At 41.3% G+C, this 22591-nt stretch overlaps 1 protein-coding gene across 1 annotated transcript in view; it reads right to left on the minus strand.

Annotated features, from left to right (window-relative positions):
* The window catches only part of CCDC81 (coiled-coil domain containing 81), a 40960-nt gene extending 21511 nt beyond the window's left edge, over positions 1–19449 (minus strand). Inside the window, exons 1-6 of the mRNA XM_019948811.3 lie at positions 17007–19449; positions 15974–16155; positions 9368–9429; positions 7583–7739; positions 3307–3563; positions 574–653 (exon numbers count right to left, since the gene is read on the minus strand). Coding sequence (XP_019804370.2) covers positions 574–653; positions 3307–3563; positions 7583–7739; positions 9368–9429; positions 15974–16004 — 587 coding nt within the window. The 5' untranslated portion in view covers positions 16005–16155; positions 17007–19449. The remainder of the gene's footprint in view (positions 1–573; positions 654–3306; positions 3564–7582; positions 7740–9367; positions 9430–15973; positions 16156–17006) is intronic.
* Positions 19450–22591: the final 3142 nt, after the last annotated feature.

The raw sequence follows: 22591 nt of genomic DNA on the forward strand, positions 1-22591 counted from the left end.
GAGAAAGTGCTTAACAATACCTAGCATCTAGTAAGTGCTCCATAGATAACTATCATTGCTATTGTTATCATTATTGTTATCATTACCATTATTGTAATCATTGTCAGCAGCAGCTGCTGGTAATGCCCACTATGCTCTTGGAGTGAAGCTGTATCTTGTCTTTCTAGCTGCTTCAGTGGTAAAAAACAGAGCTCAGAGAGGAGGTAGTCTAGACGGCAGGACAAGGAAGAAACTAGGTCAGAGAAGGGGTGAAAGGTAGAGCAAAGCCTAGCAGGTGAGAAGAATTTTACTAATACTGCAAGGACTAAGGTTGGTGGGAGGTAGTATGGAAATTTCCAGGGAACCAAGAATAGTTTAAAAAAAGAGTATCCTAAGTGCCGTTGTCTTTTAACTTAACTACAGAAAGTGTATGCAATAAACTCTTATTTGTTGGAGCACTGAGAGCAACAGAGAGAGATAGAGAGAGAGAGAGAGCATGAGCTAGAAAACTCAAGTGTGACACACTGTCCAGTTCCATCAATAGGTCCCCAGGGATTGCTGTGCCTGGAGGAAACTGTGGAGGAAAGCACTGACCTTGGAAATGAAAGCATGCTGTCGGGCCGCTTCCCCAAGGATTCTCTGCTAGACAACACTGAGTCCACAGTGTCAGGTCTCTGGGGACAGGGACAGAGACAGGTTATACTTGGGCTGTGGTCCAGGACACAGAAAAATCAGAGCCACAGGGTGCTCAGAAGCCTCAGACTACCATGATACTCTCTACTGTTATTTTTGTTTAGTACTCAAAGCCTAGAGCTTAAAATGCAATGAGGAATGGGCTTCCCTGGTGGCGCAGTGGTTGAGAGTTCGCCTGCCGATGCAGGGGACACGGGGTTCGTGCCCCGGTCCGGGAAGATCCCACATGCAGCGGAGCGGCTGGGCCCGTGAGCCATGGCAGCTGAGCCTGCGTGTCCGGAGCCTGTGCTCCGCAACGGGAGAGACCACAACAGTGAGAGGGTACCGCAAAAAAAAAAAAAAAAAGGCAATGAGGAATGATCTCATTTATCAAAGTAGTCACCCTGCATTGTTGCATACCAATTCCATTGATGCTGCCTTTTCTCAAACCATTTCCTCCTTGGAAACTGCCCTCAGAGTTGACAGCTCCTTTCAGACATCTTTAAGAGGACAGCCAATTTACTAAAACTCTTAGGAAAATGAGCAAGTTGGCTAATTCCACTCATGACCCAAATAACTCTAAAACTGGGTAGTTAAGAGAAGGGCTTTGGAGTCAGGCAACCTCATGTTTAAATCCTCACACTGTTAACAGCCACATAGCCTTAGACCTTAGGTACGTGGGGATAATAATAGGATCAGATTCACAGGATTTTTATGAGGTACTGTATATAAGTGGCTAGCACATATAAGCATTCCACAAATAGTGGCTATTATAATTATTATATATAATAATATTCTAATATATAATATTATATATGACTTAAATTATAATTATATAATTATAATATATAAATTATAAAATATATAATAAAATAATAATCACATTATTAAATTTATACTAGTATAGAATGATATATAAAATTATTCTTTTTGGATTAATGATATGGTTTATAAAAGGCTTTGAAGGGGATTCCAAAAGTAGAAGTTTTAAAAATATTTCAAGAAAAGCAGCATCAGTGAAGTTAGCACACAGCTTTCCAAGAGAACTCTTCGGCAGGACAGCACTCAGGTTTACGTTATGGAATATTTAGGAGAAAAACAGTCACTCTCACAACTTTATAGCAGTTTCCCAAAATGTGTTTTATAGACGTTAATGAATATTGACTCAACCTAAATTTCCATGATTAAATACATTCGGGCAGTTAAAGCAGCTTCTTTCCAGCCAGACCTCTCAGATCCTTTAATATGCCCATGTGCTTTGGCCTCCAGATTGTTTTTTCATAGAATCTCTCTCAAGACTAGTTCTTTTGGAACATGCTCCTTAAAAGGTACGTCTTAGAGTGCAGCAGTCCAATTAAAACATTATCCTTTCTTTTAAACCATATTGAAGCTTACAAATTTCTGTAGAATCCCTGAGGGTGAGAGATGAAGCAGCACTTTGGCCTTGCTTCTGGTTTTGCAAATCTTGCCTATGTTTTTATGAAAAAGAGAGGGTGATACTTGTGTGTGTGTTTCCACTTTGCACACACAGGTTTGGCATCCCTCTTAGCAATCCTGTATGAAGCCAGAGTGTGGAGAAAACACCAAGAGCTTCATTATGCACAACTCCGTCTCCTAAATACCCATCCCAGAGCACCACGACAGGAGAAATTAGAGGGTAGAATTAAACCATATTTATAACATTTCCTTTCATAGCCTTTTCATTTAAAAGTCTGGCTTTTGCTCTATGGGACACAGGATTATATAACATTCATGATAAGCCAATTTGCTCATACAAACTCAGTACATTAAGATTCAGTTAGTCCTGTTGATTGACTGTTTAACTGCCTTCTTAAAGTCTGCTATGTCCAACTTAGCATGAAGGTCACACCAGCTACTTAATGGTTAACAGTGATGGGTCAATTATGAAATTTCTTCTACAACAATGCAAATTAAAAGATAAAGATACATTTCCATGACTTGAATGCGATTTTTCTGTAGACTTTCATTGAAATAAAATAGTGTAATCAGCACAAAAAGAGTAATTAGGAAGTCTGGGCTTGAATTTCAGTTCTACGGCAGGGCACCCAGACTTCAGGTTCCCACATAACCCCTCTGAGTCCCCATTTCTGGTTTTATAATGTTTTGAGACCCAAATGAAATAATATATGTGGAAGAATTTTTTAAACCATAAGGTATTATAAAATGTTCAGAATTATAAGAGTTTCTATCACTATATTTTTCAGGTGGCATTGCCTTAAAACTTAAAGTTCCTTAGCCCCTCTAACTTTTTTGTCAGAGAGTTAATCATCTATAAACAAGTACTTCTTTGACTTGGGGTAACTGCCATTTAAAATATGTCAGGCTTCCCTGGTGGCGCAGTGGTTGAGAGTCCACCTGCTGATGCAGGGGACACGGGTTCGTGCCCCGGTCCGGGAAGATCCCACATGCCGCAGAGCGGCTGGGTCCGTAAGCCATGGCCGCTGAGCCTGCGCGTCCGGAGCCTGTGCTCCGCAACGGGAGAGGCCACAACAGTGAGAGGCCCGCGTACCGCAAAAATATATATATATAATAATAAAATATGTCAACCTTAGTTTTTCTTAAAGATGACCCATTTACAGATGATTCAGAGCTACAATCAGGAAAGGGGTTAGGAGAAGGAAAATATTAATTTACATTTGCTAGGGCTTTCGCCAAAGCCCCACTTCCATCCATTGTAAAAAGGAAGTTCTTATAAAATCTCATCTTCACATTGCCACCTCTGATCACAAGGACCCCAATTCCTTTGAATGTAAACTCCACGTTTTGTTTGGTGGAAATGGATCGTGATAAAAAAAGCGACGTCTCCTTCACACATCTTTCCACCGTATCTCTGTTAAATGGACCCTCTAGGGATATCATGACAAAATTAAGTGGAACAACTGGGATATCACCTAGAGGAGAAAAAGACAGTTGGGGTGAGGGGAAAGAAGTGGAAATTACAACAAGGACATATACACACTCACAAATAATTATCTGATTCTCAGTTAATACTCAAAAATAGAACTGTCCATGTGAAGCCTTTAGTTGCACCCTATTAATAGATATTAATCAATACAATTTTCCCTAAAAGTAGAATGTTTTTTGCTCAAAATAAGAACAAATAGCTTCCTAAGCAATACTCCAGACAAGATTTTTATTTTCTCTTGGAGACATATTTATAACTAACTGTTCCTCTTCATCAGAGGGTTTTCTGAAGTTTTCAGTCCCCTTTCAGGACACGCTGCAGCAATATTTGCCTCTCTTCTCCAGTTATCATAACATTTAAAAATGATTATAAATATCTACAAACATTAAGTGTTTTGAAAAGATAGTTATCTCCACTAGAAGTCACCTTTCAAACAAAAGTGGGTCTTATCAGAGGGTATCAGTCTGAGTGACTTGCAGACAGCTTTTCCTCTCTAATGAGCCCATAAATGGCAGTGCAGGGGAATATGGTTATATCTAGCATGAAAGTAAGCACAGAGTCTATTCAACTAGAACAGATATAGGAGCTATGCACAGTCCACAAGTCAGAAAAGAGGGAAAATAGGAAAGATGATAAATTGAAAGAGAGACAGTAGACAAGGTCCACTGATAGAGGACCAGGACAGAGAGAAGATAGGGACATTGTAAACGTTCACTCGGCAAAACATTAATTTAGAGCCTTTCCAATGTCTACTGCTGCTGGATGATGAGAATTACCAGCTCTGCAGTACACAAGTTTCCCTATATCAGCCCACAGCCTCCTGCTCAATTTAATGGTGATTCTATACCATCTCCCCCTAGATTCTCCCCTCCCATTTGCCCAACGCCTATCTGCAATCTGTCTTCCAGCCCATTTATATAAGGATGCTGTCATCTCACGACGGACAAGCCAGCAGAGACGCTGCAAATCTCATTCTCATGGCTTCTCTGTAACTTCTGGGGGCTATACCCTCGCTTTTCTCTTGTATCTATGGCACCACTCTTGGCTCTCCAATTTCCTCCTCCTTGGTCTCTTTTGCTGGCTTCCTTCCCCTTCTGCTTCTGATAAGATGGTGTTTGTTTTAACACCATCTTAGGATTTTGTCTTTGTCGGTCTCCTCTTCTTACTTTATATTGTCTCCTAGGTAAATTTATCCTAATCCTGACCTCTAGTCTCCAGCCCTCTCCTGACCTCTGAAATTATCTATACCTAAACATCCCGACAGGAGGGCTTCCCTGGTGGCGCAGTGGTTGAGAGTCCGCCTGCCGATGCAGGGGACACGGGTTCCTGCCTCAGTCCAGGAAGATCCCATATGCCGCAGAGCGGCTGGGCCTGTGAGCCATGGCCGATGAGCCTGCGCATTCGGAGCCTGTGCTCCGCAACGGGAGAGGCCACAACAGTGAGAGGCCCACATACCACCACAACAAACAAACAAACAAACAAAACATCCTGACAGGAATCTCAAATTCAACACGTCCAAAAGCAAACTTTATCTGCCACCACAGCCTGCCTTTCCCCTTCATTCCCTATGGCAGTTAATGGCATGAGTATCCATCTATTCTCTGAGAAATCTGAGTCATCCTAAATACCTTCCTTCCTCTTGCTACCCACCACTGTCCACTGGTAACCAAATCCCACCAGTTCTACATCTGAAATATCTCATGAGTAGATTCCCTCATCTTCCTCCTGATTGCCACTGCCTTCATTCAGGCTTTCACATATTTTACCAAACTACTTTACTTAAAAGAGCTACCTTCCTAAACTAAAAACTGGACCAGTACAGATAATCCCCTTCTCAAAAAATGTCGGGGCTTCCCTGCTGGCGCAGTGGTTGAGAGTCCGCCTGCCGATGCAGGGGACGCGGGTTCGTGCCCCGGTCCGGGAAGATCCCACATGCCGCGGAGCGGCTGGGCCCATGAGCCATGGCCGCTGAGCCTGCGCGTCCAGAGCCTGTGCTCCGCAACGGGAGAGGCCACAACAGTGAGAGGTCTGCGTACAGCAAAAAAAAAAAAAATTAAAAAAAAAAATGTCAGTGGCTCCTAAGTGCCTAGAGGATGAATTCCATAGTCCTTATCAAACCATATAAGGCTCCTCACAATTTCACACTTACAAACCTCTTACTTCCCTCTACTTGCCTCCACAGTCAAATGCCCTGGCCACACAGAAGCACCTGTTATTCCCTTAACAGGCTTCACTCTTTCCCTTCTGCTTGAATTGTTCATACTGTTCCTGAAATGCCTTCCACTGTCAGCAAAATCTTATCATCCTTTAAGACCTCCTGGCATGTCATCCTCCTAAATCTCCCCAAGCAGAGTAAGGCATCCTCCCCTCTGGGCTCCCGTGGCATTGATCCAGTTCTGCTCAATGATCCAGTTCTGATCAATGTTGCTTTTACAGGACTTAATCATGTTGTATCATTTTCTTATATATTTATCTACCATGCTACATTCTGAGCTCTTCAAAGCAAGGACCATGTCTTAATAATCTTTAAGAATCACTGTACAATGTTTGATTAGTTACCTAATTAATGATGAAGAATCGTCACCCCAAAGCTAAACTGTTGGGAATTCCCTGGCGGTCCAGTGGTTAGGACTACGTGCTTTCACTGCCAAGGGCCCGGGTTCTATCCCTGGTCGGGGAACTAAGATCCCACAAGCCGTGCAGCATGGCCAAAAAAAAAAAGCTAAACTGTCTTTGTTCTTATGAATGAGTTCAATCATACATGTTTAATTCTGAAATTTCCCCCACCTCCTGAAAAAATTAATTATAAATCTAAAGTACTTTTTTGGACCACACTACAAAATCCAAGATGCAAAATAAGCCCTGTTCTAAGGCACAAATGTTTTTGCAAAAAATAATGGCTTTATTTTCACTTCATTTGGTAGGTTTTTGATGAATTAGGATATTATATTTCTTCTGTCATAAAATTCTAGGTTAAAAAATAGGCTGGAAAATCCGTCAAACTCACCATACAGAATATATGCATAATGAATTCTAAGTATAGTTTATTGGTGTTTGTTTGTTTTTCCAATATATCATTTTTTGGTGGAAAGTTACTCTGAAAATTAACCTTCAGGGTTGTTAACATAAAGGAAAGTTTCAGCCTTTTCACCTGTTGGCATTGGGGATAGACAATCTCTCTTCATCCATATATGAGTCTGATGCACAAGGGCATGATAAGGAAGATCAAAAGGAATACAACCAGAGATTAGGAAGGAAGCCCCCAAAGGCCTCTAAGTAACCAGGGCAGGTGTCACAAAGCCACACATTAAAGCTGGAATTCAAGCATCCTGTGGCAGGCATCATGTCTCCCGCTATGTCTCTAGCACCTGGAACAAGGCCTGACACATAGCTGGCCCTCAGTAAATATTTGTGGAAGGAAGGAAGGAAGGAAGGAAGGAAGGAGGGAAGGGAGGGAGGGAGGAAGGAAGGAAGGAGGGAAGGGAAGGAGGGAGGGAACAAGGAAGGGAAGAAAGAAGGAAGATTTTAGAGTGTGAGAGGTATATACGGTATTAAGTCTTTACGGAATTATTAAGCTTCTAATAACTTTTAAATTTTAATAATTTAGATTATATACAATAGAAACACAGTAATCTTTTCCTAGCTGATATTAACTGCGATTCTTCCAACCTGTGACCCTAACTAACTTTCTCTTCTTTATAACCACTTTTAATTTCTTAGGATCTGAAATATGAATAAAAATCTGTATGACTTGGTGATGTCGCTTTTATATAAATCTGCCTTGATGTCACATCAGGTTTTAAGCTACTGAGGTTTAAAATGGCCCGCAGGAAGACTGTATATAACTTCCTACCTTGGCCGCTCGCTCTGCCAAATGTACCACGTGAAAAGAGAGCTCCTCAAATCAGAAACCAATAAAGCAGCAACTGGGCAAGCTTTGCCCTTTCATTTTTATCCCCGGGCTGGTCACCTTCTGGGAAAGTCTTAAAAATGAAATATATTTACCAGGAGTATATACTTTGTTTTGTTTGAGTCCATGGGTCTGTACTAACTTCTCCACCATGATAAATATGGGCCTCTGAATTAGAATAAACTTGTTGTTTCCCACCTCCAGTTTTTGTCTCGTGAAAGTGAAAGTTCCAAGTCCTGGAATCTGAACTCCCTGAGCAGACAAAGAAGGGGAAAAAAAACAACAAAGAGAATTCACTGTAAATGTAAAGAAAAATAATCCTTAGCATTGTTATCCCAAAAAACACGAAGAAAATTTTAAGGCGTGAGCCTTAAAATTCAATGATCTTTATGATTCCTTACAGCTTTAGTATTTTATGACTCTAAGTTTTCAAATAAGTATAAAATGTATCAATCCACGATGCGTTTCTGATCCTTCATCTCCATATCATTCAAAGGCTATGAGGACTAAGAAAACTTGTATGGATGCCATAGCTGCTTTTAATCTATATCTAAGATTACTCTTGTCCTAAATTGTGTGACATTTTAAATTTTAATTCCTTGCCATCAGAGGGGGATTCAAGGGGTCATGAGAATCTCTGCTTTCTCATTCTTTTAGGTTTTATGTCCCTCACTTAAAATCAGACAACACAAAACATCCAAGACACATGCTGCAGTGTGGTGATCTTGGCTAAGGGTAGAAGCAAATACTCCTGGCTCTCACACTGGGTCTCTGTCTCCCTGGAAATATCATACATCAAGGGTTACAAACTCAAATGCCTACAGGAGCAAAGAAAGAATGCAACAGAGTGAAGGTATCAAGCCAGAGAATGTGATGGCTAAGGAGTGCATGTCTCATCTAAAGGGGAAAGCCCCTTGTCAGCTCCAGCCAAGTGTCACATGTAGGGAAGGAAAACTGGTATCGTTAATCTGCTGATTTTTTGAGAAAATAAATACAAAACTTTGTATAAACTCTTCCAATTTTAAGTGCTCAGGACTAATTCAAATCATCAGACCAAATAAAATAGGTTTCAAGGATGAATTCAGCTCAAGAGCTGTCATATTGGGACCTCTGAGCAGGGTATAAAACCTTCACAACATTCCAGCTCCCTCCAAACTCCCCAAATCTCCGATCAGTTCTTTGGTATCCAAACTTAAGACTTGATGGGAGGAAATAGCCCAGCCCTGGGCAAAGTTTCTCACTTTTGGCAAGTTGAGTTCAGTTCCTGACTGCCTTCTTATATTTCAATTAAAATCCATCCCCTGCAAAGAGGCAAAACAAAAAGCATCATATCCTTCTATAGCCACGCCAGGAACTATCAGATCACAGATGAACAGAATTCACCTACTTCGTCTACATGCACCCGGGCTGACCAGCGATACACTTCCTATCACCAAGGGAGCAGAACTTTCAAATTCATTACCTAAGGGTGAAATCCATGTTTGTTAAATCTACTACCCACAAGTCCTAAGTGTGAGCATCATAAAATCCCCAAACTGGGGTTTCCCTGGTGGCGCAGTGGTTGAGAGTCTGCCTGCCGATGCAGGGGACACGGGTTTGTGCCCCGGTCTGGGAAGATCCCACATGCTGCGGAGCGGCTGGGCCCGTGAGCCATGGCCGCTGAGCCTGCGCGTCCGGAGCCTGTGCTCCGCAATGGGAGAGGCCACAACAGTGAGAGGCCCGCGTACCACAAAAAAAAAAAAAAAAAAAAAAAAAAACCCAAACTGCAAGTTAAACTGAGTGGCTCTAAAGTCTGCTATCCTTCTCCCAGCAAAACTACATGAGACAAAGGAGGAAAGGTTTTTTGACCTCCTACATTAAAATTAAAGTATAAATCCTACCTTGTGTAGGGATAGCTGCCGTTCCACAAATTCTGACACATTCCCCCAAATGGTAGAGACTTCTGAAATTCAAAGGAAACAAAAAATAATTTATGAGAGCACCCCTGTAATAGTATCTTAGTGCTAATAAATTAAAATATAGGGGGCTTCCCTGTTGGCGCAGTGGTTGAGAGTCCGCCTGCCGATGCAGGGGACACGGGTTCGTGCCCCGGTCCGGGAAGATCCCACATGCCGCGGAGCGGCTGGGCCCGTGAGCCATGGCCGCTGAGCCTGCGCGTCCGGAGCCTGTGCTCCGCAACGGGAGAGGCCACAACAGTGAGAGGCCCGCGTACCGCAAAAAAATAAATAAATAAAATAAAAAATGTAAATGCAGAATACAATAACAGTAATTTCTAGTTAATTTAGAATTAACAGAAAATAAGGTCATTCTCCAAAGTTAATTTTCCTGGTAAGTAAAGCTACCCCTTTAAGTTCCCAAAATGTGAAGGAGGCGGAGGAAGAGGATGGGGGAAAGGGAGGAAGGGAGGAGGGGGAGGGGAAGAAGAAGAAATTTCTGAAGAAAATCTTCCTAGAATAAAGGGAAATCTGTCACTCCTTTCCCTTTATTCTATAAATAGAGTTAACCAAGTATAATATAGCCTTTTATTAATGACCCATTCAACAAACCTCTAAGGGTCTACTCTAGTATCTGATTAACATGAACATTCATTCTTGCACCATTCTATAACACAGGAAGACGGCCAGGGGCCACTAAGGCATGAAAGGCTGTTGTCTGTACACTAACTGTTTCTGTACTTCTATTTTGGCTAAATTCTTGACTCTGCTTTTCACTCTCATTTGTCACTGTTGGCCTCCAGCTGTTGCTTCTTTCTGCTACTAGTACTTTGCACTTTCTGCTTTGGAATGGTCAAAGGGAGGCCTTCTAGGCTTCTTTTCTTGTTCTGAGCTGTGTTCCCAAAAAACTGTGGTAGAAAAATAAGTAGTTGCCAATAACTCAAGTGTTAATGTATGATATGAAGGTATACTCTAGTTATAACTAATATTCATAAATATAGAAAACTATGTCTGTATTGACATTTCCATTCCAAACCTAGTCAGGAGTTTATTACAGATATGTTTCACTGATGAACTCTTGACAAATGAAAAGAGTGTTATGTTTTAATTCTCAAAGTAAAGGATCAAGAACAGTGGCATTTACCAGGTTGCCACCTCAGGTCATAGATGCAGTTGGGGACAAAAACCAATTCTTTCCCCATTTTAGAAACTGCTGGATTTATTGGTATAACTGTTTTCCCTAATGGTGCAAACCACTACCTACAGCAGAAAATTGCAGTCTTTTAATCCAGTATATCAGGGTTATAAATATTTTTAATATGCCAGAGAAAGAGCAGGTTAGGCAACAAGAAGTAGCAGTGACTCTTATGAGCATCTAGGAACAAGTTGGGTGATGGAAACTTACTCAGTCACCAAGAAAACTAGGGCTGCATGCTACAGTGAGCCAAATGCCAAGATTCTGCCCTTCACTCCAAACCACGGATATACAGTTTACGATAATCAGGTATTTCTTCTATTCCATCCCATCCTACTGCATTTCCCACTGCTCCTCTCCCCCGCAGACAAAAGGATTCTACTGCTGGCTGCTAAGAACTAAGAAGGGATTTCAAACAGTCCCAACTGTTTTCTGAGTTCAAATTTTCATGATGACTAAAAATATTATTAATTCACTAATGATACAGAATCCCAATATCCAGACGTACATGGAGACTTTTCAAAGCAAAACTGTGAAGCCTTTCACCTAGACTCATGATATGAAGCTCAAATTTCAGGAAAACAATCTAACCAAAGGAAATGATTTAATTAGGGCCAGGAGAAACTAGATAGCTTGCAACCAAACCCTAGTGGAAAGACTTGACTGAGCTTAATTAGAAATTTGAAGACTGTCTTTCCTCATTTGAATGATACATTCAAGTCCCCTGTGTCCTTTTACTCTATAAAATCTAATAGGCAAAGTCATATAAGAGCAGAGTTATTATTCTAAACTGAAATCTGATAGTTTTCACTGAAGGAAAAGGAAAACATGTACAAGATTTCCTTTAGAAAGTTTTAGACTCCTGCAATTCAAATGGAATGGATTTGGAAATCTTACAGACTGTGATTTCTTTTTTTTTTTTTTTTTTTTTTTTTTGTGGTATGCGGGCCTCTCACTGTCGTGGCCTCTCCCGTTGCAGAGCACAGGCTCCGGACGCGCAGGCTCAGCGGCCATGGCCCACGGGCCCAGCCGCTCCGCGGCACGTGGGATCCTCCCGGACCGGGGCACGAACCCACGTCCCCTGCATCGGCAGGCGGACTCCCAACCACCGCGCCACCAGGGAAGCCCCCAGACTGTGATTTCTAACTTTGATGTTTTCTATATCCCAAAGTGTCAGAAAAGGTATCACTAAATCTCAAAAGAAAAATAATTTTAATCCAGTCTAAAAAGCAAATTAAAGAATATGCTTTTTAGGAAAGCTGAGGTTATTATTTATTTTAATCAAATACTGAAATACCAAGAATCACAAGAAATAATCCCTGAACATACCTTCTATATTCAATTCAACCTTCATCTGACTTCAAATTCTAAACATTTTGTGCATTCAAAACCATATTTTTAAACACAATGCCAAGTGTATTCCAAGCAGGAATACTGTACCTTATATATAATCATTATAAAAAAAGGGCCAAGTGCCCATTTTGTAAATTATAGAATAATATATACTTGAAATAGATATTAATATGAAAAGACAAGCCCCCTGACTTTATAAAACATCTTCTAAAATTAAAATACTGATATACAAACACAGCAAATTATTACAGAGTGATTTGGACAAGGAAACGTATTCCCAGAGCACAGTACAGTGGAAACACCAGTGTGCGGTGTGTCTGAAGACCTACAGCCTTCCTGCCTTCATGGATTGCTGGCTATGTAGTCTTCAATAGTTTCAACCAGTTCACATCTGTAAAATGATGATGGTACCCTCTAAGTACTATAACTACCTAATATTAAACTTTGGTGAAACATATGAAAGCAGCAGGCCTTAACACACACAATGATGAAAAATTAATTTGTGTGTTTTGCTGATAAAAAATTAATTTGTGTGTTTTGTTTCTCCTTTACAGTGGGTCATTTGTGAAAGTTAAGTAAATAGTCATTTGACTTTTGCTTCTGTCATTCAATCAATAAAGGTCTTGCTGAAATCACCAATGGTCTCCTTGTCAATAAATTCAACGGACTTGTTTAATTGTTCACCTCTCTGACCACTCCCTCCTCCTTTAAGCCCCTGTCCTTTTGGCTTTTGTGAGACACTACTCTCTCCTGGGTTTTCTTCTTACCTCTCTAGGTATTTCTTCTCAGTCTCCTTTGCAAGCTTACCTTCCTCAACCCAGGAGATGTTAAATGTTGGAGTTTCTCAAGACACAACCCCAAGCCGCCTTCCCTTTTCACTCTATACTTTCTGCCTAAGCAGTCACATCTATGCCCAGGGCTTTAACGACCACCAATATGCAGATGACCCCAAATGTTTACTTAGAAGCCCAGACACCCTCTGGTCTTTTGAGGTTGCAGACCTGTGTACCCAAATGCCTTCTTGGATATCTCACAAAGACACTTTAACTTGGATTTTTCCTTCCCTTAAATGTTGTCCTTTTCCCAGGGTTTCAATCTCAACAAATGGTCCCATCATTTACTCAGTTACATAAGCTGGGGACTCAGAAGGCATCCTTGAAACTCCCCTTCTCTGTCACCTCTATATCCAGGCCATCACTATAATTTGTAGTTTTTCTCCAAATAGCCTTTCAGTCTGCCCACTTCTCTCCATTTTTACTGTTACCAATTCAAACCAAGAGTGAATTCAGATGACTCATTCCCACTTAGGTTACTGTTATAGGCATTCTTTACCCTCCAATTCATTCTCCACATTGCCACCAGACCAGTCTTCTCAAAATGCAAATTTGACCATGTCATTCAGCTCCTCCTTTAGCTCCACTCAAAACACTTAACAGCTTTCCCTCAGGCTGAACATAAAAGCCAACATCCTTAACATGACTTATGAGGCCATGCCTAACCTGACCCCTCCATTTCCCTCCAGCCTCCTTTACGAACACATTCCCTAGTGCAGCTATAGCGCTACAGAGCATGTTGAACTTCTTTCAGCTCCTCAATCACACCATGCTCCCTCCCTCCAGAGCTTTTGCTCTTGCTATTCTCTCTGCCAAGAACACTCTCCCCTCCCCTCCACTCCCTATTCAACTGATCCATTTCACCTACTAAATTGTGAAACCTAGCAGGACGCTGTGGGGCCTTCCCAGCGACAAAGCCCCCACCCTCTGTGTCCCCTGCCTATTGCTTGTAGGAAAGCTTTAGCCTCCTAGGCCTTCCCCGAGTTCCAAAGAGCAAATTTAATCAGAGAAGTGAGAAAATGCAAAAACGAAGGAAAACAGTCAAGCAAGACAAAATAATAAGAGTTTAGCCATAGGGCTTCCCTGGTGGCGCAGTGGTTAAGAATCCGCCTGCCAATGCAGGGGGCATGGTTCGAGCCCTGGTCCAGGAAGATCCCACATGCCACGGAGCAACTAAGTCCGTGTGCCACAACTACTGAGCCTGTGCTCTAGAGCCCACGAGCCACAACTACTGAAGCCCGCGTGCCTAGAGCCCGTGCTCCTCAACAAGAGAAGCCACAACAATGAGAAGTCCGCGCACTGCAACGAAGACCCAATGCAGTCAAAAATAAATAAATTAAAAAAAAAAAAGAGTTTAGCCACAAAGCAAAGTCAAGAACTTTCAGTTCCTCTTCAAGGGCTAAAGATAATGTCCTGAGCCATATCCTTGAGTTGTTTTGCAGATACTAAAAGCCCCATCAGGTGGAGGAAGTTAAGTGCATGCAGACCACAAGCATGTAGATCCCAGACAGGTTGGAATTAGAAGGTTGGTGACTGATATTCCCGAAACATCACCCTGTTACCTCAACATCAATGAAGCATAGAATCATACACGAGCTGAGCATGCACCCTGCAACCCTCTCCCTCACACTGTCTTTAAAAACCCTTCCCTGAAAGCCAACGAGGAATTCGGTTCTTTTGAGCATGAGCTTCCCATTCTCCTTGCTTGGCCCTGCAATAAAGGCTATACTTTCCTTCACCACAACCTGGTGTCAGTAGATTGACTTTGCTGCACATTGGGCAAATAGACCCAAGTTGGTTTCATAACAATTCCAACTCATTCTTCACATCTCAGCTCAAATCTTCCCTTCTTCAGCAAATCTTGACACACACCTTCATCCTCACCCTCATTTAAAGTTCTCATTGTACCATGCACCTCCTTAGTAGCACTGACTAAATGTAAATTTATATTTATTTCTGTGACTACTTGGTTAATGTGTATCTTCCCCATTAGATTGTAAATTCCAAGGTTTTGCTCAACATCAGTCCTCTAGTGCCCAGCACATAGTAAGTTCTCAAAATACTTGAACTGAAGAAATTATATATAAATTTACAAATATGGAAAATATTTAAAAATCCATAAAGCCATTATTTTAAACACTTCTTTTAGAATTAACAGGAAAAATAGGAGTGATGAAGGGGAAAGAGAAAGAAGAGGCATGTACTCCTATTTATTTTGTCTCCTAAGATCGTTTGGTTAAAGCCTAGGCATCATCCCTAAGTTACAATGACTTAATAGCAATAATAGCTTGCATTTCTGGAGCACCTTTCTTCCCAAGGGCTCCTGTTGCTTGCAGACAGATCTCAGTGTCACTTTAGGGTCACTTTTTTAAGAAACTATGTTTTTAACCAAGCCTAGTAAGTTTTCTATGAGAAGATGTCGGGTCTTCTTCCAAACAGCCAGTTTTTTTTGTTTTTTTCTTTTATCTCACTTTCTTAACACAACCCCAAGATACCACTGGCAACAAAAGTAGCCTTGTCTTTGCATGAATTCTGAGAAGGAGCCCTTTGGGGTGGTTGTTTTAGCTAACGTTTATTGAGCACTTACTCTGTGCTAGTCAGTGAGCTAAGCCCTGTGTATACATTATCTTGTTTAATCAAAGACCCTCAGCTGGGGCTTCCCTGGTGGTGCAGTGGTTAAGAATCTGCCTGCCAATGCAGGGGACACCGGTTTGAGCCCTGGTCCCAGAAGATCCCACATGCCACAGAGTAACTAAGCCCGTGCACCACAACTACTGAGCCTGCGCTCTAGAGCCCGCCAGCCACAACTACTGAAGCCTGTGCACCTAGAGCCTGTGCTCCGCAAGAAAAGAAGCCACTGCAATGAGAAGCCCATGCACGGCAAGGAAGAGTAGCCCCACTCACCACAACTAAAGAAAGCCCGCTGTCAGCAACGAAGACCCAAGGCAGCCAAAAGTAAAATAAATAAATGTATAAAAACCCTCAGCTGGCCCCTTTCTCTCATTAAAGAAGTCAATAAAGAAAGTGTATTTGGACGTCCAGCGTGAGGCTGCCAAGGCCACACGGCCACTCAAGGCCTTCCAGAGACAAGGGATAGGGAAGAACGTCTCCACCTTGACCCCCAAGCAGGTAAAGGTTCATTCCCAGGGCCCCCTGCCCCATGTCGCTTACCCTCCTTGCTCAGCGAGGGCAGCGTGTGCATCGCCTGCCTAGGTCCTGCAGGGAAGGGACGATGGTGTCCAAAATCTCCAGTCCCCAGTCGGCTGGGTCTTCAAAGTGTCTCTTTTCTTCCTTCTTTATATGGAGTTTACACAAACGTGATTTTCCCACTCTCCTGGGAAATTTGGATGTGTCTTAAAAATAAAAATGACCAAATCTTGATTTTACTTTCTTTCTTAAACTTTTTTTTCTCGCCGTCCCTCCCCCACTCTGGCTCTCCCGGAAAGGCTCCCACTACAGGAACTCAGAGAGCTGTCTGGCGCTTGAATCAGAAAGTGCAAATCCAAGCCCTCGGGACCACCAAGTGAGAGTGTATGCCGGAGCGGTGAGCTAGGTAGGGGGACCAAGGGAGGGCAGGCCAGTCAAGGGGAGGGAGGAACGTGTTGCTAGGACGCGACAACGGCTTGCTCCGTTGCCAGGGAGTCAGAGTAGGGCCTCGGCCCCGCCCCCTTAGGTGGATCGGGTCGGGTCCCAGGTGGCCCGGGTGATCCCGGGAAGAGATTGGGAAGTAACTTAATGTTTTTAAACTTTGTTTTTTCCTTACCCTCTTACCCTGAGCAGAGAAGAGACTTGGTCGCTTTTGTAATCACCTTGGACAAAATCTGGGAAAACCTTTTGCCCCAAGTGATGGACTTCTGAATCTCTGGGTCTGTTTGAGGGTTTGAGTGTGAGCTGGAATTTGTTTCTCGGGTTTGATTTTTCCTAGGCTCCCCTCATAGGAAATGGAGGGCAGGAGGTTTGGGGAGGGAGTTGACTTTTTTTTTTCATTACAGTCATTTTTTCCCCCTTCCTTTTACACTTAACCAATCTCATCCTGTAGCATTGTTTTCATACTCTCTCCTCTGCTGATAATGAAGTATCACAAAGCAAACACACCCATGTAAACCCCATCCAGATCAAGAAATAGAACTCCATCAGTACCACAGAGACGCACTTCATTCCCCCACCAGGCATTATTCCAACAAATACTATAAATTAGTTTTACCTGTGTTTGAACTTTTGGAATCATACAGTATGTATTCTTCTGTGTGTGGCTCTGTCACTAAACGTTGTGAGATTTCTCCGTGGTTTCTGCAGTAGCAATTTGTTCATTTTCAATGTTGCATGTTATTCCTTTGTGTGACTATGGCACTATTTATCCATTCCTCTGTTGAGGGGATGTGAGTTGTTTCCATTTGGAGCCATTAGGAATAATGTTGCTGCAGACATTCTTGAACACAATTTTTGATGCACATATGTACTCATTTCTGATATGTATATAACTAGGAGTAGATGACTGGGTTATGAGAAATGCAGATTTTAACAAATAATGCCACACGGATTTCTAAAGTGGTTGTCCCAATGGTGGGAGGGAAGAACTTCCGGCATGTAGTGTTGGCAGAGACCATAGATGCTCTGCAGCCTGCAATGCACAGGGCAGTCCTGCACAGTGAAAATTGTTCCACATTCTGCACCATTTTTCATATCTCATCAGACTTCCATGTAAGAAGGAAAAAAATAAAAAGCCTGCTTATGAGCCTAGAAAAAAATCCACTTTACATGTAAATACAAAGAAATTTTTGTTCAATTTCAATATAACTTAATTTCCTAAGAATTTAGAATCCAAGTAAATTGGGGGGAGACTACGCTCTTTTTCAGGATTTAAAAAGAATTCTTCACCAGTTAGGAAAATTATATCATCATCATCAATTAGGCTGGTGGTAGCTGAGTAGCCAACACACCTGAACTAAGCTGCATTTGTAGCTGTTGCATTCAAAGTGATTCTTCCTATAGATAAAGCATGTGGTAACTTTGTTTGCCTTCCAGCATAGTCATGCCTGGACATATACGTGTTAAAATATGCATTATTTTACTATACAGTACTTACCTTTAATTTCTCTGATATACTAGAGTTATGACTTTATATTCATTTTAAATGGTATGCTGTATTATATGGTATATTATCCATAAACCTCATTTCAGGATAATAAGAAGGCATTTATTATAAAAAAAAGCGAGCTTCCCTGGTGGCACGGTGGTTAAGAATCCGCCTGCCAATGCAAGGGACATGGGTACGAGCCTTGGTCCAGGAAGATCCCACATGCCTCGGAGCAACTAAGCCCGTGCGCCACAACTACTGAGCTGCACTCTAGAGCCCATGAGCCACAAGTACTGAGCCAGCGCACCTAGAGCCCGTGCTCCATAATAAGAGAAGCCACAACAATGAGAAGCCAGGCCAACACAGCGAAGGGTAGCCCCAACTAGAGAAAGCCTGCACGCAGCAACGAAAACCCAATGCAGCCAAAAATAAATTAATTAAATAAATTAATTAAAAAAATTTTTTTAATTAATAAAAAGAAGAATTGTTCTATCTCATAAAACTGAGAACCTCTGTGCTAGAAAATGGCAAGCTCTATAACTCAGCCTCTTTCTCTACCTAGTTCACTAAGAAGCTCAGAACTAAGTTCTGGGCCTTTCTTAAGCTAATTTCTTAGAAAAATAAGTTCCCCTCACCCTCCTTTTTACCGTCTGCCTTTTGTCCTTTAGTCTGCTGATGGTGGTGTGTCTTGAAGCACTTGTCCTTGCAGCATAGATGTCTCAAATCTTTTGGGGAAATAAGCAGAGAAGATTGCTAAATGGATCAGCAGCAAGCAAAGGGCAAACTCTTTTGTGACGTTTGTCTGAACAGTTGCCCAGCCGGCTATTTTTAGTGGCAATATCAGCATTATTGTTCTATCTTAAGATAATAATGGAATTGTAAAAATATATTAGTTTCCTAGAATAATAGATTAGATTTTGAGTGAATTATGGTGATGACAATTTTAGTCTCTAGAAAAGCTGTCTTCAGTTTCAGAAGACGGTTATGAATGACTGCTAATTATTAGTGAATTGTAGATGGCCAAAGGAGGATCTACAAAGGATAAAGACAAAGACCTTTCTTTCAAGGTCATCTTTTCCTTTTGTCAAAGGTCTCCTGACAAAAGAGGCTGTGGAAACACACACGACCCTGTGTTTACTAGCAACTTCCAATGAGCTGTTCATATCCTGAAACTACATACACTTCAGCTGAAAATAAGCTTAAGCAAACTGTGCAATTCCATTGCTAATAATTCACTCTTTGGATATACCTGCATGATACATTAAAAAAAAATGTGTATGCAACATTGTTTGTAATGCTAAATCTTAGAATTAACCTAAGATAACCAGCATAGGCAACTAGTAAAATTATAAATCTGTACTTTGAAATACAGTTTTAAGAGTTTGCTTAAGGGACTACCCTCGTGGCGCAGTGGTTGAGAATCCACCTGCCAATGCAAGGGACACGGGTTCGATCCCTGGTCCAGGGGGATCCCACATGCCGTGGAGCGACTGAGCCCATGTGCTGCAACTATTGAGCCTGCGCTCTAGAGCCTGCAAGCCACAACTACTGAGCCCGCGTGCCACAGTTGCTGGAGCCTGCATGCCTGGAGCCCATGCTCCACAGCGGGAGAGGCCACCGCAGTGAGAGGCCCGCATACCGCAGCGAGGGGTAGCCCCCGCTCTCCGCAACTAGAGAAAGCCCGCGTGCACAGCAATGAAGACCCAAAGCAGCCAAAAATAAATAAATAAACATAAAAAAAATTTTTAAAAAAAACTTTGCTTAAAAGAAAGATTACATTTATGTGCTGATATTTTAAAAGTTTCAAGATTATTAAGTAAAAACCTGTTGCAGAATAGTATTTATAATATGATCCTATTTGTTCCAAAAACACATATATATGTAATTATACATGCATTTTTATATATATATTAGTAAATGCATAGAATATTTGAGAAAAGATACACAAAAAATATTAACAATGGTTATTTTTGGATACCATGAAATTGTGTGTAGAAGTACAAGAGTTCAGAAAACCTTTCACTTTTCTCCTTTATTTACTGTTTACCAAGAACATGGATTACTTTAATAATATTTTAGAGATAATTTACCAAAGAAAGAGAGACAGAGAGAGAAAGGTAGAGGCAGAGTGCAGAGATTCATGTAAACACTGAAACAGACAAACTGGGCCAAAGTTTTCCAAAGTACTTCAATGTACATATACTTTTCTGCAAGCTCCAATTTGCCTTGCAAAACCCACACTGAATGAGCAGTCGCTTTTACCCAGGTCCCAAAGCGTACACAATATTCAGTGGCTCATATTCAGGGCAACTTAGAAACCTATTGAAAAAGAAAACGTTTACAATACAATTTAAAAAACTGACAACACCAAATGCTGGCAAGGATGTAAAACAACATACATTGCTTGTGGAGGTTAAAAAAGGAAACAACCTCTGAAAATTAGCAGTTTCTTAGGAATTTAAACATACACTTACCACATGACCCAGCAACTCCACTTTTAGACATTTACCCAAGAGAAATTTATGTCCACACAAAACTTGTCCACAAATGTACATAGCATCTTTATTCATAATAGCCAAAAGCTAAGTACAACCCCAAATGTTCATCAACAGAAGAATGGAAAACCATTTGTGCAATGGAATACAAATCCACTGACACATACAGTAACATGGATGAATCTCAAAAACATGTTGAATGAAAGATGCCAGACACAAAAAAGTACATTCTATATCATTTCATTTTTTTGAAGTTCAAGACAGATCAAACTACTCTACAGTAATAGAAATCAGAGCAGTAGTTGGTTATGAATGGTAAGGATTCACTGCAATGTGACATAAGAGAACTTTCTGGAGTGATGGAAATGTTCCATATCTTGACTGCGGTGTCGGTTCCAGGTGTATATTTTTGCCAAAACTTACAGAATTGTACACTTAAAACATGTGCATTTCACTGAGTGCAAGTCTTACCCCAATTTTTTAAAATGTAAATACAGACACTATTTTCACTGAAAAAAAAATACATACTCTTGTTTTGATATTACACAGCACCAGAATAAAAATCTTCAATAAATAATTTAATCCATATCTATTGAATATCTAATTTGTATCAAGCACTTTGCTATTTGCTAAGAGAAATACAGCAGTAGAAAATCCCTACTGCAATTCATTAACAATTTATATACAATTCATTCATATTTAATAAATTTTTATTGAAGATGGTTCTAAAACTAGGATTTGGTTCCAAAGACAAAGCATAAATTGAAAATTGAATATGGGCAAAATTACTCTAGAAATACCTTTTTAGGAAAGTACCATGTTGGAGACCCATATACCACCTCTGGGTTCATAAACCCAATACAGCCAGTCTTTCTCTTCAGCATTGGATCAGATCACTTTCTTCAGGTGAGCATGTAATGAAGCAGTTGGCTGGGGATTAGAAAAGCAGTCTTGTTTGAAAAATTCAACCAAGTAGTAGAATTGAACTCAGCATGGTGAGATGCTTATACTATGAGAGGTACTTGGGAACTGAGACAGATTGGAAATTACCAGATGTGGGACTTCACTGGTGGCACAGTGGTTAAGAATCTGCCTGCCAATGCAGAGGACACAGGTTTGAGCCCTGGTCTGGGAAGATCCCACATGCCGTGGAGCAATGAAGCCCGTGAACCATAACTACTGAGCCTGCACTCTAGAGCCCGCAAACCACAACTACTGAGTCCACATGCCACAGCTACTGAAGCCCACATGCCTAGAGACCATGCTCTGCAACAAAAGAAGCCACCACAATGAGAAGCTCGCACACTACAATGAAGAGTAGCCCCCACTCACCGCAACTAGAGAAAGCCCGCATGCAGCAATGAAGACCAAACACAGCCAAAAATAAAAATAAATAAATAAATTTACATTAAAAAAATAGAATGAATGTCCTTATACATTAAAAAAACAAAAGAAAGAAAGAAAGAAAATTACCAGTTGTATATCTTCAACCCCTTGCTAACTCAAGGGTTTATGGTGACTTTGTAGTACGTCAAGTTAGCTAAGATGGAACTGCATTTCTCAGAATCCCCTTCCCTGTATGACTCTAGGTTAGGGTTAGTTAAAAGATAAATTTGCGTGAGATTTGGAAGGCAGAAGTAAAGAAGAAGACTTTTTTTGCTCTGAAAATCACTTTAGGGCCAGGCACTAATCATGGTGGCTCACCATGTTGGCATGGGCAAGCAGCCTGTCCTGCAGTGATCCAGCTCCCACCAGGTCTCTCCTTCAGCTTTTCTGAATCCTCAACTAGGTGCATGTTCAACAGTGTGGCCAAAGGTACCAGGTTATCCTACAGGTCATTCATATCACTGAAGTTAGATTCAATGAGAGACACATGCAGGTTCCACTTTGTCCTTGTGGTTCCAGCTTGTCCTCACCAGTTCCAATCTTTCCTTACTCTATCCCATTTTATGACCACTTTCCTTCCTGACTACTGCCCTGCTGACTTTAGGCCCAACACCAGACACAGTCTGCTTAACCAGCTCTTACATAACTGTAAGAGCTAATGCCCATGATAAATCCCATATTTTCTATCAGTTATAGAGGTTCTGTTTCTTTGATTTAACCCTAACTGATAAAGGACTGGTGGCTAAAACTGAAATATTTAAATCAAATTATTCTCTTTCAGCTTTACATAGACTTGAATTCACATAAATTAAGCGCTTATGCACTGCAACT

Source organism: Tursiops truncatus, chromosome 8 (assembly GCF_011762595.2).
Source record: "Tursiops truncatus isolate mTurTru1 chromosome 8, mTurTru1.mat.Y, whole genome shotgun sequence".
NCBI classification, from domain to species: Eukaryota; Metazoa; Chordata; class Mammalia; order Artiodactyla; family Delphinidae; genus Tursiops; species Tursiops truncatus.